The sequence below is a fragment of the Barbatula barbatula genome, assembly GCF_947034865.1.
Source record: "Barbatula barbatula genome assembly, chromosome: 17".
NCBI lineage: Eukaryota > Metazoa > Chordata > Actinopteri > Cypriniformes > Nemacheilidae > Barbatula > Barbatula barbatula.
In genome coordinates this window covers 22,047,363-22,067,631 of record NC_136780.1, presented here as the reverse complement: position 1 = coordinate 22,067,631, position 20,269 = coordinate 22,047,363, and the positions used below count along the sequence as shown (strand labels likewise).

The 20,269-nt window shown below is 44.2% G+C and overlaps 1 protein-coding gene across 1 annotated transcript; it reads left to right on the top strand.

The window, feature by feature from the left end:
• Window positions 1-2,000: 2,000 nt before the first annotated feature.
• LOC306907052 (uncharacterized protein) lies at window positions 2,001-3,699 on the top strand (the record flags this gene model as incomplete). Its single annotated transcript, XM_079478878.1, has 6 exons — window positions 2,001-2,139; window positions 2,216-2,379; window positions 2,492-2,596; window positions 2,674-2,757; window positions 2,843-3,184; window positions 3,274-3,699. The coding sequence occupies 6 exons, from the start codon at window positions 2,001-2,003 to the stop codon at window positions 3,409-3,411; spliced, it is 972 nt and encodes a 323-aa protein (XP_079335004.1). The 3' UTR covers window positions 3,412-3,699.
• Window positions 3,700-20,269: the final 16,570 nt, after the last annotated feature.

Here is a 20,269-nt window from a genome sequence, read left to right as displayed (position 1 = left end):
GGTCGCTCGGTTCCGTAATGCGGACCTTCTGTCACGCGTTCCGGTATCGTCCGCATGTCGAATGCGCGCGCATTTGGTGCATCCCCGTACCAAGTTGCGAACCCTAATCTTAACCCTACCATGCACGCGCAGGCTAAACCGCGCGGCCCAGGCGCATGCGCTCTCGATATGTTGTTGGGCGGCACTCGTGTAGTCAGTGAGCGAAAAAATCGCATTCGTACGACATTCCTATGAAGAACCCACATGCAGTTTATATCCATTAATACTTTTTGTGGCCTACTCAACGGAAGCCCATTCATTTCAATGGTGACTCTGTTTGATTGCACGTGGGACGCTCTCCGCGTGGCTACGCAGCATTCTTTCGGCCCGAACTCGACATATGTGTAGCGTCACTGTCCCGACATGCGACGGACAAAGTTTGCCGAAGTTGCGACCGCATTTGTACGAGGCCCACGAGCTGGTAGTGGGAAAAGACTTGGTTTAATGAAAAAGTGGGATGGCTTCCGTGGGGGTCCGCTACGTGCTGTCGAGCCAAGCTTGACGCATGTGTCCCGTCACATTCCCCATGCAAGGCGTACAGAGTTTGGTTTAGTTGCGATCGCATTTAAGGTGCGTGCGCCATTCGCATCTCGTTAATCATTTGCCGGGCGCAATAGTTGTTTGGCGTACGTCGCATGGGTACGTCCGATCGCTCCCATCTTTTTGCATGTCACACGGGACGATGGGAATGGCTAACACGTCAATATCCGTCTTCCTAGGCTATCTGCATGTCTTTGACACCCCTATCTCGAGTCCGAACGAGATGGTCTTGGTGAGCAGGTGCACGAGATGACTGTGATGAGGATTTCGAGTGCGTTTGTCTCATTCGCATTCTCTTTGCATTTTTTGCACGCATTGTGGATATGTGGATCGAGGGGTCCTGACGAGTCATGGGTTGCGGTTTGGGGCTGCGGAACCTTCCTGCGAAAAACCCGCCTGCAATTTACGGGCATGCGTTGGAGTAGCGGCTTCGCGGACATGCTTCGATCGCATTGATTTTCGAGTATGTTTGTCATCGGTGGCCCTGACGGAAGCCCATGCGACGACGTTATCCTGCGACAACGTTTGGGGTTTCGTAAAGGCCAAAGACAACCGACATGTCCGCGAACAGGTACTGGGATAAATGCGACGCGGGCCTTCTCCCAGGCTAAACTGTGCACATGCGCTTTCGATATGTTGCGGGGCGGCCTGCGCATAGACAGTGAGGGAAAAAATCGCATTCGTACGACTTTCCTACGAAGAACCCATGAGCAATTTATTTACATTGCTCTTTTTGTGCAATTTCCGATTGCACGTGGCCTGAAGAGGATGAGGAGGAAGAGGATGTGCCGCAGCCCTCTCCAGTGCAGCCTGACGCTGCAATTCCATGTTCCTCCTCCTCCCAGCTGGCGGCAGAGCCGAGCCACCCCCAGTTCCCGGACCATGTCGCCATTTTGAGTGAGTTTGACTTTGCCCCTGTGGCCCCTTGAAAGTTACGTGCTGTTTTGTGTGTGCTTTGAGTTAACCTGTCTCTTTTTTGTTGTTTCTCTTTCCAGATCAACTGATGGAGCAATACGCAGCGCACCAAGAGGGTCCAGACCCCACCCCGAAGCTGCGCGATAACGTTGCCAGCAAGGTCTACCGTATCAAGAAATTTATTGCGTACATGGCCGAAGGAGGGGGCAAGCTCCAGACCCTGGAGTTCCTCAATAACACCGAGAGGATGCGTAGGTGAGTCCAGTTGCACACGTTTTTTGTGTGACAAAACAGTGTTTCACGATTGCCGACTGACCGTTTGTCTGTCTCTTTGTTTCTCTGTCTGCAGGTGGGTCAAGAAACTTAAGATAATGGCGATCAAAGACACCACGATCAACCACTACCTTAAGAATGTCGCGCAGTTTCTCGACTACTTGGCCGCCACACCCCCTCCGAACTGACGCCTCTCCAAGAGGGTCTTGTTTGCCATCCGAAGGGAGGTGAGGATGATGCTGCGGTGCATGAAGCGCCCGGTCACATTGCACCAGATGGCCGTGAAACGGGCCAAAGACGGGCACCTCATCTCCAAGACCCTCTTGGAGAAGTGCAGGGAGGAGGCCATGAAGACCATCCCCAAGATTCTCGGTAAGTCGATGTCCTTAGTTGTTAGTTACAGTTCACTAACCTTTACTAACGGTGCTGTTTTTGTGTGTTTCCACAGAGGAACTGGAGTTGGACAAAACACAAAAGACACAGTTTAGACTGTATGGGTTTGTCACTGCGTTCCTGGCCTCTATCTATGGTCACCGCTGTGGGGTGTTCCAGAACATGACCATAGACGAGGTCAGGAACGCTACTAAGACTCCAACTACTTACCTGATCAATGTAAGTGATCTACCTCTGTGTGTATGTGTGTGTGTGTGTGTGTGTCTCTTCTCATGCCACGTCTCCTCTCGACTCAATTCTGACACACGTTTTCTTGCATTTTGTGTCACAGGTGAACATGCACAAGACGAATCAGGCGTTCGGACCCGCCCAGGTCGCCCTCTCCACGGAGGAGTTCAAGTGGTTTGAGCGGTTCCTTAGCTTGAAGGACGATGTGGTTGGCGGGAAGGAGACAAAGTTTTTTTTTTTACATCGACCCCGAATCCGTGCAAAAACCTCAACAACTATTTTCAGGCGGCTTGGGCGGAGATGGGGCTTCCCAAGACGGCGAAGGGGCTTCCGACTTTCACCGACCTCCGATCTGCTATTGCCACCCACGTAAGTTGCGGTTCCCACTATGTTTGAGCTTTTTTCTGTTTCTGTGTGGTTATTGTGTCTAAATCCTCTTTTCTTCTCTCTACAGGCAAGGAACAGTGGGAGCGTGGAGGAGAGGTCGAAGGTCTCTCGCTTTATGTGCCATGACACGAGGACGGCAGACAAGTTCTATGCCTTTAACCTTACCAGCAAAGAGGCGTGGGAACACCGGCAGCTCTTCGAAAAGGTGCTGGAGGGTGCCGATGTGACGGAGGGTGCCGATGTGACAAAGGGGAAAAGTCTGCTGGCGAGCAAGGTCACCAAGAAGCCTTGCAAGAAACGTAAGCGAAATGACGACGATGCGTCTTCCCTCACTTCTAAGAGCACCAGCGAGGACGAAGCCGAGCCTGAATACCAGGAGTCGGGCGTGTCGGCTTTAGAGTTGGAGGAGGTAGGTTTGTCTCCTGTCACAGTCATCATGTCTGTTGCAAATTTTGCCTCCTGCCTGTTGCTAACCTCTGTCTCTCTTTTTTCACGTAGAGCTCGTCCGAAGGGGAGCCATCGTCGTCCCAGCACATGAGGAAGCTCGCCATTATGTTGACGCCACTGAAAGGGAGGTGGACCCCAGCAGAGTCTCCGGTCCGCCGACAGCCCGACGATCGCCCCTCCAGCGCCTGATTGCATGCCTGAGCTGCCACCCTGCGCCCCTGTTCTCGCCTCCTCGTATGCCCCTTTTGCCCCACTTACACCACCCCTCCCAGCCCACTGTCACCACCCCTCCCACCTCCACTTGTTCCGTCCCGTTCTTTATTGTTTTTGTTCCCGGCCTTCCCAGAGACCCTTCACCTCACACCCACCCTTGTTTTTCCCTTGTTGCTGTTTTTTAATGTTCATTGATGTTCTGTTCTGTAAATAGTTTGATTGACATGTTTGTTATAATAAATTTTACACTGAGTTTTAAATGTCCATTTGCCTCTGACTCACTTGATTCTCCAAAATATTCACTTAAGGTTAACTTAAAGTAACTTGCAGTTGTTCAACTTAAATGGGATTAACCAATAACTTAAGCTACAATAACTTGGTGATAAAATAACTTAGAAATAAGAAATCTACTCTTAACTGCTCCACTTACCTGTAACGTAATGATAAAATAACTTAGAAATAAGAAATCTACTCTTAACTGCTCCACTTACATGTAACTTTATGATAAAATAACTTAGAAATAAGAAATCTACTCTTAACTGCTCCACTTACCTGTAACTTGATGATAAAATAACTTAGAAATAAGAAATCTACTCTTAACTGCTCCACTTATCTGTAACTTGATGATAAAATAACTTAGAAATAAGAAATCTAGTCTTAACTGCTCCACTTACCTGTAACTTGATGATAAAATAACTTATAAATAAGAAATCTACTCTACATTGCATGACAATACTGCTACAATAACTTACGCAGAAGATGAAAAGTGACAAAAGACTTTGTAATCTGTTTCACCTAAGCATAATGTGCATACACGGCCTGCGTCAGATGCTATAACATTCATACTCTGTACAAAAAAGAGCTAAGAATACATACAGCATCTTTTTACAGCATCTGAGGAAGGCCATGTATCCATATGAGCTGAGTATGGCCTGTGACCTCTGTATTTGTGTCTTTTGCATATGCTCATCATGCTCTGCAATGTATTACATTAAATGGCATGTGTTTGCATTCTAACTTGTGTCTTTTGACAGCATCTGAGGAAGGCTGTGTATCCATATGAGCTGAGTTTGGCCTGTGACCTCTGTATTTGTGTCTTTTGCATATGCTCATCATGCTCTGCAATGTATTACATTAAATGGCATGTGTTTGCATTCTAACTTGTGTCTTTTGACTGCATCTGATGTCTGCCCTGCATGCATGTCAGCTCATTTGAACCTTGTGCATGATCCAATTACATGAAACTCACTTTGTGTTTTTTTGTTCCCCAGGTTCAACAGTCTAGCTGTCCCATGTGCAACAGGGACATTACAAATTTTAAGCAGCACCTGAGTGGGTTCCACGGAATCAAAAATGTAGAGGAGCGCCAGCTATGGCAGAAGTTGGCAAGGGGGAGGGTCTATCTAGGAGCACAGACCTGCCCCTTGTGCAAAGGTTTTTACCGGCAATTTGAGAAACACTATAAATCGTCGCATAGAGACATATCTGTAAGTCATTCATAAAACACATTTCCTTGCTTCCTTTGTGCTTTGTTTTCTAAAAGGTTATTTGTCAATTTGTCTTTTCCAGTCCAATACGAAGAAACGTCTCCTAAAGAAAATGGACAGAGAGGTCACGATGGATAGGTTGCGGAAGCTGAAGGCCAGCAACCCTGCTATCCCCATGGTGACCAGGATAGACGAGCTGCCATTCCATGCGGGTAGGTGTTAGGTTGTCAATTAAAAGTGTGTAGACTACTCAACTGCTGTCCCACGACACAATACATCTGGAGTGTTCTGTGACACTCGTGTTTTTTTTCCAGGAAACCCCATCGCTCCTGAGACCCCCAGCGTGAGCTCAGACAGCTCGACCGCCCTCCCTTCTTCCCCTGCCTCACCTGCCACCAGCTGTCCGTGTGTCACTCCTGAGTGCACCACCCCTAACCTCAGCCCTCCTGGCAGTGCCGTGCCTGCCACCCCTTCCTTCAGCCCCTCTCTTACACCTGAGCCCACTACCCCTTACCTCTGCTCTCCCGACAGTGCCTTCCCTGCCGTGCCCACCACCCCTTCGTTTAAGCCCTCCCCGCCACACATTTTAACTCCCATACCAGCCTCTGCTGCCTGTGCCAGCCAGGGTAGTTTTTTCAGTCCCCTCCTATTCAGTGAGGATGAACTCGACAAGCTGGAAAACCTCGGTATGTATTAAGCCGTCACTGTAATCTTAGTTAGTTTGTTAGTGAGTTTGTTCCAACGCTGAAAACTAAACCAATGCTTTGTTTTATCACAGATATTCTCACCATCTCCCTTTCTGAGGAAGAGGCCATTCGAGAAGCTATGGGTAGGTGTTCTATTGTGCTTTCGATGCTTCTATGGTGGAAGAAAAGTCAGCAATTTTACTAACTCTCTCCTTTTTCTTTCAGGTCACAACTTCACCACCAGCCAGGTCCAAGACCTGGGTTTTAGTTTTTTGATGGATTTATAGTTTTTTTTTGTTCTGAGCTGTTCTGTTATGTGTTTTATGTGTAAATAGTTTTAAAAATATATTATACTTTGTTCATTGGTTAATAGTGTAGATTTGTAGTTTTAAAATGATTGTACATAGTTTGTTTGCATACGTTTGTGATGACCCATTCATGTTATAAATAAAATTAGATTTTCCTAAATGCATTGTCTCTTTTATATGACTGCACAACTATCGCTTAAGTTTGCTACCCGAGTCTTCCAAGCAGGCCTCTTCGTTCCTGTTCCCACGGCAACCTGGAATTGGACATCAACGTACCATTTATGGAAACCAAATTCTCTAGCTGCTCTATTCAATTATGTCTTTTTTGTTTCAGAATAATGTCAAGCTTGTAAATTACAGAATATATCTAATAATATAAAGCAATATATTTAACAATGTATGTTTAACCGAAAGTTGACAAAGTTTAAATCACCATACATATAATGCAGTCTAACAATGCACATAAGAAATCACATGATACCTATAATGTACATGTATAATGTAATGAACGTATTGGCTAATGGGCAGAATAGTGCTTTCGTGGACACATAGCTGTGTATTGGCTAATGGGCATGTTGTGGAATTTTCTTATTCCTTAATCAAGGTGAGTCAATTTTGACAAACGCAACACACAGAGACATCAGGTACTTTGCAAAGTATTTTATTGTCATTTAATCTGCATCATAAGCAATGAGCATGGTGCAGAGCAAAGGCACTCTTTCCTTCTGCACCCAGAGTTTATATATTAAAACGTGAAAACCCCCTCCCTTTGCCCCCTAGCCAGAATCCCGAGCTGGTTTCCGAGAAGTGATGCCCGTTATTCCAAACAGAACATCTTGGCCTCTGCTCGAGGGCAAAGGCAGAGTGGTATGACGTGTATAGAGAAAAACATGATAACATAGAGAAGAAAACATGGATAAAAACTTCATAAACATATAGATAGACACATCAAGAAGCTAGACTAGAAAATTTCCATTACATTCCCCCCTTTTATCATATATGATAACCAAAATCTTTATACTTTGACCATGTAAGATGAGCAACGCCCTTTCTCTTACAGGTTTCATTCTTCTATCTAAACAGTTCTTAAAATCCCACTAGAATCGGTAACACCACCTGCTTCAGCCCCACTCCCCAACTTTAGCAATTCCACCACTTCAACAGGCTGTTCAGTCATATCATCCAGCTTCCTGAATGTAGAAACAACAACTGACCCTGAGCTTTTTACACACACGCTGCTTTTATCTGCGGTGAACACATCTAAAACTAACCTACCCTGCAATCCTAATCCCCTACTTCCAAACTGTTCAATTCTGTACTTTTCTTACCACCTGGTTCTCTGCACTCTGTCTTTTCTTCGGCCTTGTTGGTGCTGTTTGCAACTGTCAACCGGGTTGTGACTTTGCAGGGTGACCCTTCAGCCTTTTCCGGTCCTCTAATCTCAGAGGACTGACTTTCCATGCCTGCTCGAGTCGCATACACCACCAACAACTGTCATTCACTCCAACCTCTTTCTTTTCTATCAGTGCCAATGCACATGCCTTATTGCCTTTGCATTGGTATACTGCCATTCTCGTATCTACCTTCTAGCTCTGCTTCTCCTGCCTCCTTTTCTGCCTGCTCTGCGGCCTGAAAATTCCTTGGCTGAAATTATATCTGAAGCTTCTGACCTGTGTCTTTCCCCCTCGTCCACCACACCAATACTGACCTGCTTAAACCTTCATCACTTGCTTAAACCCTCATCACTTGCTTATTCCCACTCTTATTGGGAAGTTCCTCCCGTTACCTCATATTTAAAACACTTTCTTTTGCCTTTTTATTTGGCCGTCCCTGGGGGACATAATGGCCCACATTTTAAATTTTGTTTCCTTATCCACCACATCACCTGAGGTACACGTACCTCTACACAAATACATATTTGTTCCCCAGTACCTAGCAGAATTAGGGTAACACTGTCCCTCCCCATACCATTTTATTAAACTTGGAATATAGTGTTGCACAAAAAAAATTCTATAATCTCTAATTTCTCGGGGTTCGATGCATCCCCGACTTCGAACAGTTGATTCCCTTTGTCTGCACGACCATTGCGAAGAGCCATACGGTTGGAGTTGCCCCTCCTTGGACACCTTTTTGCAGTGGGAGGCATGTCTTTCCTACGACTTCCTGGAAGCTATGTAATGATTTGTCAGCTCCATTTGCTACTGCTCTTTTGACCTGCACAAATATTTTGAGAGCAAAAAACACAAAAACACATTGCTTGTAACATCCCCCCTTTTGACACGTGGTCTAGACCACGTGTCAAAATTGCAAAAGCAGGGAAAAAATGTTTTGGCAAACAGGTGAGGCCATTTGGGCCCCCCCAAACATTGTCTGTGTATTTACATGAGCACTCCTTCCAGAATGCACGCTCAGCTGGTTCTGCAAAATGTTTGCATCTCTGCAAGAGAAAGAGTTTTGTTAGTGATTTCTGGAGACAATCTGTCTGTCTCTGATGTTGCTTGCTTTGCTGCAAGGTCAGCTCGTCGGCTTCCTGCAAAAATAGTTTCAGATACAAAAGTGTGTGTGGCATAGTCACACACAACAATGGCTGATAGGAGAAGAATGGCAGATAGTATATCAGCAACCTGTGTGTGATTAAGAATGTTTTTACCATCAGCTTTTACAAAGTTTCTGTGTTTACACAGTGTGCCAAAATCATGAGCTACACCAAATGCATTTCTACTCTCTGTGTGAATGTCTACATTTTTATTCTTTGCTAATTCGCATGCGCGTGTGAGTGCAATGAGCTCTGCTGTCTGAGCAGAGAAATGGTCCCTAAAAATTATATCAATTGTTTCTTTGCTTTTGGACTTGCGATGTCTGTAATTGCAGACACGCTTTGCGGACAGCTGTCTGCCGCGGTCAGTAATTTCGTGACCCAAAAACGAACAACTTCTTTTGCCAGCTGGACTTGAGACATTTACTTTTTGTACTTTTCTCTTATCTTTTAAACTGGAAACAAAGACCTGCGCACCGGTAAATTTGGACATGGCACAACTATGACTTTATTTTTAATCTTTTTAAACTCATTAAATATTGGCCTTATGCCATTGAGGGCTTCTGATTTGAGGCTTCTGTTTTGAGGGGGTATTGCTGTTTGCGTGGATGAAAATGACCCTTGGGCGTTATCACAACAGGCTCACAGTTCCTAATCAACCCAACATAATATTTTCCTGTTACCAACAGTTGAACGGGCACCTTCCCCAAAATTTCTTCATTAATCTTTTTGTGTGTGAAAACACTTCAAGTCCCCTTGTTGCTGACAGACAGGCATGATTCTCACGATGGGCATGCAACAAATTTGAATATTGCACGTCGTCCCTTTTAACCCATTCTATGGCGTGCGCATATTTGTCAGCAAAACACCCACATCTCCCCACACCATTGTAATCAACGTCATGAGGCTCTGTGAGGCAAAACCTTCTACATCATATTTACGTAATTCAATATTACATCGTACAGCTGTACGAGCGCTGCACTCGGGTCGTGTTGGTATCATGCTCAATCTGTCATCATACACATTATGACTCTGCCCAGCAAATGAATCGGGCAGCAGTCAGACATGAGAAACCTGTGTTGAAATTTGACACTCCCCAACTCGCATTGCACCCTTTTAACATACATTATTTTACATTAGAGCCACTAGCATTTAGGGAAAACACAGCTAGTTTAGACTCTGGCAAATTTAAACACTTCTTGTGAATCACAGTAGGCTATTCGTTGCCCCTGAATCTATCAATAATTCAAGCGGTTTGTTGCACACGAGCATTGTGCATTTTAGCAAAGTTCAGAAAGCGGTTTCATTCATCATGGAATGTGAGCTAAGCAGATCTTCGTTGCATACAGTAGGAAAAAGCATTTCTTCATTGCATATGCTAAGGGAAATCATACTCACCACCCTCGGAATGATGCCTCACCTCCTCACTTCTATCTACCTTTTCTCTTGACCTCCGTGATCTCCGAGGCTCAGGACAATCTTTCCGCCAGTGCCCCAATCTTTTGCAGTTAAAACATTTTTCTGGATCATAATCAACAGAGGGTTTAAAACCTCCTCTCCCTCGCCATCTTCCTATTCTTCCGTGTTCTCCTCCGATATTCATTGGAGCCATGTGGAGTTCTTTATCTTGGGTGTTTTTCTTCTGAAGCTCTTTCTTGCCTGTTTGTCTTTCGGCGTGTACAGCATGACGGACAATCTCACTCATTCTCGCGCGATCTGGCTCGATGCACGATTTTTCCACTTCTCGTCTCAGCTCTTCTCTGAGGTTCCACAGAAAAACGGATCTGAGATGTCCTTCGGACGGACCAATGTCTGGTCCGTCTGCATCAGGTTGAAGTCCAGAATGTTCTTTAAATACTTCCTCCACAGGCCATTTACCCTGTAACTTTCTCAGGTCAGATGGTTTCAGTTTGACTTTCAACAGTCTCTCTAATTCTTTCATTGAGGGTGAGAATTCTTTGCAAAATGTCAAAAGTTCTTTGTCTGTCGGTGCTGGTTGCGCTCTTTCTTGCTTTTGACGCACCACGGGCTGCGGTGGAGACGGCACTTGTGCTGGTGGAGACACTGGTGGGGGCACTGGAGCTGCCTCGATCGGGTTCAGATGTCGGTGAGGAGGGACACAATCATCCTCCGGTTGGTGGTTGTACTCAGTCATAGATGGGGGTAAAGAAGACAGAGGGGTTAAATCATTATATTCAAGCAAAACAGGGTACAATGGAGTTTTCGGTGGTGGCAGTTCTTCCAATGCCATTCCTTTAAAAACATAGTCACGTCTATTAGCTTCCCTCTCCCATAACTCTAAACATTTACACGCTTCATCATATTTTTCCCTTTCTCTTTTGGACATTTTAAATATGTCTTTTTTCCCCATGTGTTCTCTTATTTTCTCTAATTTTGTGGTACTAAATGTACCGTTTTCTGGAAAGTTAGCTTTTTCTATTAAATAGGGTACACCTTGTAAACTTCCCGTTCCCCAATTTTTCCTCATTTCTCTGTATGTTGGTTTATCCATAATTCTGAATAGTCTCCCAGACTGTTTAGAATCTATCTCGATTCTGAGTAGTCTCCCCTCTTTAACTGTCTTAAGCAGTCCTCCAGACTGTTTAGAATCTAACACGATTCTGAGTAGTCTCCCCTCTCTAACCAGACTGTTTAGAATCTATCTTGATTCTGAGTAGTCTCCCCTCAGACTGTTTAGCGCTAAGTAGTCTCCCCTTTCTTCTTAGACTGTTCAGAATATTTTCAACTCACCGTTTTTCACTTTTGTGCCTTGCACTGAGTTCTTTTGGGATCACGTCAGCCTGGGGTCCGGAGTAGAGTTCTCTCGTCCCTGTATGGGGTTAGAGCTGGATTTGCTATGTCCAGGATGATCAGTCAACTCTAGTCCGTTCTCCATCAGCCTTGTGATCCCATACCTCGTCGCCAAATTGTTGTGGAATTTTCTTATTCCTTAATCAAGGTGAGTCAATTTTGACAAACGCAACACACAGAGACATCAGGTACTTTGCAAAGTATTTTATTGTCATTTAATCTGCATCATAAGCAATGAGCATGGTGCAGAGCAAAGGCACTCTTTCCTTCTGCACCCAGAGTTTATATATTAAAACGTGAAAACCCCCTCCCTTTGCCCCCTAGCCAGAATCCCGAGCTGGTTTCCGAGAAGTGATGCCCGTTATTCCAAACAGAACATCTTGGCCTCTGCTCGAGGGCAAAGGCAGAGTGGTATGACGTGTATAGAGAAAAACATGATAACATAGAGAAGAAAACATGGATAAAAACTTCATAAACATATAGATAGACACATCAAGAAGCTAGACTAGAAAATTTCCATTACAGGCAGAATAGTGCTTTCGTGGACATTTTGCTATTAATTGGCTATTGGGCAGAATAGTGCTTTCGTGGACACATAGCTGTGTATTGGCTAATGGGCAGAATAGTGCTTTCGTGGACACATAGCTGTGTATTGGCTAATGGGCAGAATAGTGCTTTCGTGGACATTTTGCTATTAATTGGCTATTGGGCAGAATAGTGCTTTCGTGGACACATAGCTGTGTATTGGCTAATGGGCAGAATAGTGCTTTCGTGGACACATAGCTGTGTATTGGCTAATGGGCAGAATAGTGCTTTCGTGGACACATAGCTGTGTATTGGCTAATGGGCAGAATAGTGCTTTCGTGGACATTTTGCTATTAATTGGCTATTGGGCAGAATAGTGCTTTCGTGGACACATAGCTGTGTATTGGCTAATGGGCAGAATAGTGCTTTCGTGGACACATAGCTGTGTATTGGCTAATGGGCAGAATAGTGCTTTCGTGGACACATAGCTGTGTATTGGCTATTGGGCAGAATAGTGCTTTCGTGGGCACTTTGATACTAATTGGCAAATGGGCAGAATAGTGCTTTCTTGGACACCTTTTATACTGTAGTGTCAAATGGGCAGAATAGTGGTTTCGTGGACTTCTTAACCAAAAGGCCCACCGAGGCAAAACTTATTTTACGGTGCTCGGGGCGACGTCTGGATCGAGTGCGAGTCACTTCCGTAAAGGAATTCCGATGTCCGTGAAACCATTATATTTTTCAATGGGATAAACCTAAAGTGGGACTTCCGTATCTCTGGTCAGCGGTGGTCTAGGGGGTCGAGACACACGTTCCCGTTCACGCCTCGACCCGCTCCTCTGGGAACGCAAGTTTCAGTAAGATCTGAGAAAGTTGAAAATTTTGTGCGAAAAAACTATAAGGGGCCATGGAGTTTTTTCGGCGAAAATTTGCAACTTGCTCGGATCTTTTCCAAACTCGGGATCCCGAAGCAGCGGGTCCAGGCGTGAACAGGAACGTGCGTCTCCAGATCCTGGACCGCCGTGGAGCAGAGATACGGAGGACCCACTTCTGATTTATCCCATTGAAAAATATAATGGGTTCGCGGTCGTCGCAATTCCCAGTCGGAAAAGTGTCCGTCGCACTGCCGTGGGAATGCCGATCGCCGTAAAACGTTTCTCGACTCTCTGGGATGAAGTTTCACTATTGGGCTAAATAGTGGTTTCGTGGGCACATAGCAAGTGTAGTGGCAAATGGGCAGAATAGTGGTTTCGTGGACACATAGCTACGTATTGGCAAATGGGCAGAATAGTGGTTTCGTGGACACATCGCTACTGTAGTGGCAGATGGGCAGAATAGTGGGCTTCTGGTCAACTGCCTTTGCTGTAAACTGATGCTGGGCAGAATAGTGGGTTTATGGTCAACTGCCTCAGCTGTAAACTAAGGCAGGGCAAATAAGTCAGCTTATGGTCAACTGGCCTTGGTATTAACAATTTTTAGGCAAAATAGTGGTTTTGTAGACACTTGGCTACGTACCAGCCACTGGGCAGAATAGTGGGTTCGTGGGCACTTGGCTACGTACCAGCCACTGGGCAGAATAGTGGGTTGGTGGACACTTGGCTACGTACCAGCCACTGGGCAGAATAGTGGGTTCGTGGGCCCTTGGCTACGTACCAGCCACTGGGCAGAATAGTGGGTTCGTGGGCAATTTGCTTCTAATTGGCCCCTGGGCAGAATAGTGCTTTCGTGGGCACTTTGCTTCTAATTGGCCCCTGGGCAGAATAGTGCTTTCGGGGACACTTTGCTACTGTAGTGTCAAATGGGCATAAAAGTGGGCTTATGGTCAACTGCCTTTGCTCTAAACTGATGCTGGGCAGAATAGTGGGGTTATGGTCAACTGGCTTAGCTGTAAACTGATGCTGGGCACAATAATGGACTTATGGTCAAGTTCCTTTGCTGTAAACTAAGGCAGGGCAAATAAGTCAGCTTATGGTCAACTGGCCTTGGTATTAACTATTTTTAGGCAAAATAGTGGTTTTGTAGACACTTGGCTACGTACCAGCCACTGGGCAGAATAGTGGGTTCGTGGGCACTTGGCTACGTACCAGCCACTGGGCAGAATAGTGGGTTCGTGGGCCCTTGGTTACGTACCAGCCACTGGGCAGAATAGTGGGTTCGTGGGCCCTTGGCTATGTACCAGCCACTGGGCAGAATAGTGGGTTCGTGGGCCCTTGGCTACGTACCAGCCACTGGGCAGAATAGTGGGTTGTTGGGCAATTTGCTACTAATTGGCCCCTGGGCAGAATAGTGCTTTCGTGGGCAATTTGCTACTAATTGGCCCCTGGGCAGAATAGTGCTTTCGTGGGCGCTTTGCTTCTAATTGGCCCCTGGGCAGAATAGTGCTTTCGTGGGCAATTTGCTACTAATTGGCCCCTGGGCAGAATAGTGCTTTCGTGGAAATTTTGCTACTGTAGTGTCAAATGGTCATAATAGTGGGCTTATGGTCAACTGCCTTTGCTGTAAACTGATTCTGGGCACAATAGTGGGCTTATGGTCAACTGCCTTAGCTGTAAACTGATGCTGGGCAGAATAGTGGGCTTATGGTCAACTGCCTAAGCTATAAACTCATGCTGGGCACAATAATGGACTTATGGTCAACTGCCCTTGGTATAAACTGATTTTGAGCAAAATAGTGGTTTCGTAGACACTTGGCTACGTACCAGCCACTGGGCAGAATAGTGGGTTCATGGACACTTGGCTACGTACCAGCCACTGGGCAGAATAGTGTGTTCATGGACACTTGGCTACGTACCAGCCACTGGGCAGAATAGTGGGTTCCTGGGCACTTGGCTACGTACCAGCCACTGGGCAGAATAGTGGGTTCGTGGGCACTTTTCTACTAATTGGTACCTGGGCAGAATAGTGGGTTCATGGGCACTTTTCTACTAATTGGTACCTGGGCAGAATAGTGGGTTCGTGGACACTTTGCTACTGTAGTGTCAAATGGTCATAATAGTGGGCTTATGGTCAACTGCCTTTGCTGTAAACTGATGCTGGGCAGAATAGTGGTTTCATGGACACTTTGCTACTAATTGGCACCTGGGCAGAGTAGTGGGCTTATGGTCAACTGCCTTAGCTGTAAACTGATGCTGGGCAGAAGAGTGGGCTTATGGTCAACTGCCTTAGCTGTAAACTGATGCTGGGCAGAAGAGTGGGCTTATGGTCAACTGCCTTAGCTGTAAACTGATGCTGGGCAGAAGAGTGGGCTTATGGTCAACTGCCTTAGCTGTAAACTGATGCTGGGCAGAAGAGTGGGCTTATGGTCAACTGCCTTTGCTGTAAACTGATGCTGGGCACAATAATGGACTTATGGTTAACTGCCTTAGCTGTAAACTGATGCTGGGCAGAAGAGTGGGCTTATGGTCAACTGCCTTTGCTGTAAACTGATGCTGGGCACAATAATGGACTTATGGTCAACTGCCTTTGCTGTAAACTGATTGTGGGCAGAATAGTGGTTTCGTGGACACTTTGCTACGTTCCAGCAACTGGGCAGAATAGTGGTTTCGTGGACACTTTTCTACTAATTGGCACCTGGGCCGAATAGTGGTTTCGTGGACACTTTGCTACTAATTGGCACATGGGCAGAATAATGGTTTCTTGGGCACATTGCCATTTACCAGCCACTGGGCAGAATAGTGGTTTCGTGGGCACTTTTCTACTATTTGGCACCTGGGCAGAAAAGTGGTTTCGTGGACTCCTTAACAGAAAGGCCCACCGACATTAAACTTGTTATAGGGCGCTCGGGGCATCGTCCGTATCGGAGCCAACGTGACCCCCTGCCTCTCCCGGCAGGACTTTGACAAGACAGCGAATCAGGGGGCCATAAAGCGGGTGCGCGGGCCGGGGGGCCGTGGACAGTGTGCCCTGGCCACCCCGCCACTCCCGGGCGGAGTTTGACGCAAAAGTTAGCTAGAGGGCAGAATAGTGGGTCTGCGGGACGGGGGGAGCGTGGCCGGTGGTCCCACGCAAACCCAGCCTCTCCCGGGCAGAGGTTGCCAAAATAAGTGGTCAGGTGGCAGAATAGCGGGTCCGTGGGACCGGGGGGGGCGTGGCCGTTGACCCCGCCTCTCATTGGGGGAGGTAGTGGGTCAGGGGGAAAAAAAGTCGGTCCGTGGGACGGGGGGCACTTTCGTAATTGGGGGCCGGGCCGAACCGCGAGACCCCCAGCCATCGAAACGCCGGGCGTCGGGACCATTCATTTAAGCCTGCGGTGGTACGTGCAATGTCCCCCTGGTGTGTGATGGCTAAACTGCAAGAATGGGCATTATTTCGTGGGATAAAATGAGCAAAACTGACCCCTCAGCGTTCGCTTCGCCTGGGCTCAAGCCGGCCCACCCGAGTCCGCAGGACCCCTTGGGGCGTGGGCGAAGCACGGACGTCGCCTTGGGACCCCACAAAAATTTTTGGGGTCCGGCGCGCAGCGTCCATGAACCCACTACCACGGACCATCAAATAAATTGCCCGTGTTTTATGGTGTCCTAACGGCATGGAAGTGGAAGATGTGATGGAGGAGGAGTTGGATGAGGAGCCTCTGAAAGGTCCTGAGGGTACTGTGACAGTAACGACTGTTAGCAGCCTTAATGATGGAGACTGGCTAGCAGTAGTATATGATGACCACTGGTGGCTGGCCAAGACCATTGCTGTGGATACTGAGCATCAAGATGTGAAAGTGGAGTTTCTGCATCCCCATGGTCCAACAGCAAAGTATCAGCCTAAGCTTCTCACAAAGGATGTCTGTTTCTGCCCAGTTGAAGACATCATAGTGAAATTAATGGGACATGCATCACCACTCCAATTAAGAACACGAGATATCTACAGCATAGCCCCTGATGTGATGGACTTCATAGAGCGTGAGCATGTCCGACGCCTGCTGCTCAAGGCATAAGAGCAGGTTAGGCAAAAATGAACTCTTAAGTAAGCTAATTGAACCCGATTCTAAGCTACAGATTATGTGTTGCAGTATTGTTGTCAAGGAATGTCAATTTAAGATCACACCCAGTATGAAGTAGGCAGTGCAGGGCAATCACACATCCAACACACACACAGACACACACAAACAGACACACACACACAGACACACACACACACCACTTTAAAGTAAATGACTACTTACAAAGGAGGAAAGGAAGAGGAGAAGAGGTGGATGAGAAAAAGGAGAGCAGGAAGTGGTGTAGGTGATGAAAACAGAGGGGGAGGAGGGCCCCTGGTTTCCCTTATTGTTTTTTTGATAGTTGAAAACGGTGTATGTGCAATATGTTTATTAAAGTTTGCTTTACAGTAAGTTCAATATTCTAATAAGTAGTTTTAGCAGTAGTGTTTAAAAAGCACATTTGTTCAATAATCATCAATGCACACATATTTTTTGTCAACACCGTCAGTTTTTCGTCAACACCGTCAGATCTTTGTCAACAGCGTCAGATGTATGTTTTTGTAAATCTTTTGTGGAAAAAAATATTCTTCCTTCAGTTTATGTTGTTTTTGTAATAAAGGACCATCTGATCTTCATCCTCTTATGTCTTATTTATTTAAGGAATTTGTTTTTACAATATTGAAATTAAAATCAAAGTTTGAAAATGCAAATATTTAGAAATCTGGGTTTTCAGAATAGTGTGAAATCACAACTCAACTTTATATATTGTATTCTTTTTATATATCAGAGTAACTAAACACTATTACAACATACTTCCGAATTTAAGATTCTTGTTGGATTGGAAAAATTAAAATTGTATACTTTTTAGTGTGTCTGACGGAGTTGACACAAAGCCAGTTCTGAAGGGAAACATGTTTATTTGTTAAAAATGTGTTTTTATTTAGAACCTGTTCCTTTCCATGGTTAAATAGCTAAGATCTTTCTCTGCAGAAACATATAACTCTAATTGATATAGTGTGTATTTAAAAAAAAAGTTTTTTAAAACGTGTTTTGTCCCGACTCTCAAGAATCAGTGATATATATGTTCTTGTTTTCAAAACATGGGCCCTAGTTAAAGCCTACAGAGTGTGCTTTTCTATGCAAATATCAGGAAGATTGCTGATCAATTATTTAAAGAAATGTAAGTCACTTACACTTTGGAGACACAATTTGTCTGGCGAAAATTGATCCAAATAATTCCTCTGGCGAGCAGGTTCACACGCGCATCTCCAGCCGGTACAAATGATCATTTTCAAGGATTATTTTCGAGTCATTAGGACTGAAGTTATTTAGCGCCACCTATCGATGTTTTTTTTATTCACGTGTGTCAAATTTTCTGTTGTATAAACGTTACAAAAACAGATTTTGGATCATGCAACACACAGTAATATTGTACATTACAGTACAGTAATGTAGTCTACTTGTGATCACCACACGAAAGTCACATTCACAACTTTTATTTTGCTAATATTTATCCTTTTTACTGATAACTCTATGTAAAAGTGCTTTACAAAGATACTTCAAGTAGTAAAAACAAAAGTTAATAGTTATAACATCATGAAAGTTACTGTGAATGTAAGGTTAATATAACTAAAATGTTTAGGTTTAAGAGCAATCAATTTTAATTTTATGATGGAATTTGCCTGAATTTTATTCAGAGCTTTTATCTGTTTTGACAAGCTGTCAGTCTAATTTTGTCACTCTTGAGTTTAACAGAATTGAAAAAACACTGTAATGGAATTACCACAATAAATATAGTAATACAGATTAAAGGCAAAACTAGAGTGGTGATTTTTGTGATTATGTGAGTTATTTACAATTCTTAATCTGTAAAATGGTATTACAAATTTCAACTGTGTGTATTTATTCTTCTGTAGAGGATTATGAAAAGGCCAGACAGAAGGCCAAAAAGGCTGAGACATCCTCTTGTCTTGCTTCAGAAAATAACACCATTCCACCGAAAAAGAAAGTGAGTTTCCTTGTTTTTGGATCAAAATTAAAACACATCTATCTTCCAAACCACGTTTTCATCTTGGAGTAGCCAGACTCTGAGAGAAGTAGTTCCGAAAACATTGTTCAATGTATCAATGCAAAACTTCATGAAGTAAAATCACTAAAGTCTTACATTTGACTGAAAAAAGTTGGCTAGTCCCTGATCGACTGTGAATGAAAACACATGTTTTGTTAATAGTGCTATGCTGAGATCCACAGAATCAGTAGGGATTTATCAAAATCAAGGACTGGAATTTACCATTTTTTAAAAGGTATTTTATTGAAATTTTGATGGCATCATTTTCTTCTACTTACACCAGACCAAACTCAAAATACCCTGATGAGTGTTATTCTTCTGATGAAGAAATCATAAGAAAACGAAAGCCATCTGTGCCAGTTCCACCATCACCACCATCCCCACCATCACCACCTTCACCACCATCACCACCTTCCCAACCAGTTCCATCTGCACCAACTGCCCCACCAGCACATGCAACTGAGCCAAAAAGGCAGCAAATTACACGTAAGCATTGCATTGCGTTTTTTTACGCATAATAAAAAGTTAATGTTGTTATTAGCATGTGAACCTGGATGACAAAACTTAAGTCTTAAGTAGCACGGGATAATTGTTGAGTAAAAGCCAAAAATACATTTTATGGGTTAAAATTATAGATTTTTCTTTTATGCCAAAAACTATTAGGATATTAAGTAAAGATCATGTTCCATTAATATATTTTGTACATTTCCTACACCAAATATTTACAACCATTACATTTTTTATGAGTGGATGGCCTGCTATATTGCCTCTGATTAACAACTTACACATAGATTTTATTTCATTGCAACCTCAGATTCCAGAGTTTTAAAAAGTTTTATCTCCACCAGATATAGAATGCTTAATTATTCAGCTTTGGGATTATGTAAAAATTTTAATTTTTTAAAAATGGATGCATAAGACTTTGTTGTCCAAGGTCACATATTATGTTTCAAGATAATTCTAAAAAAATTAATTAGTACAAGTTAAGTTTTTTCCATGGTTATATTTTCTCTGTTTCACGGTCTCTGTTTACATGTCTATCTCTTTCATTATATATCAGATATTACTTTAGTTTACTTTACCCTCCTGAGATCCAGAAAACAAAATGTTTTGATGTTTCATTTTTAACTTTAAATTAAGGATTGTGATTGAAAGATACATGTTACAGACATTTACTTGTGTTTCTTTTAGGCAAGGAAAGTTTATTTATATAGCAAATTGTATACTCAATGGTAATTCAAAGCGCTTTACATAAAAAACAAAAACAAGGAATTTAAAAACTTCTGACTTGATCCAAGTGCTAAGTGATCTGTAAATCTGCAATGTATTTCAGTCATATAGGGTATTTGCATTAAGTGATTTATAAATGAATAACAGTATTTTAAAATCAACTCTAAAAGTAACTGGAAGCCAATAAAAGGACCAGAGGACTGGTGTGTGGTCAGATTGTCTGGTTCTAGTTAGAATTCTAGCAGCAGCATTCTGTATTGGTTTTCTTGGGAAT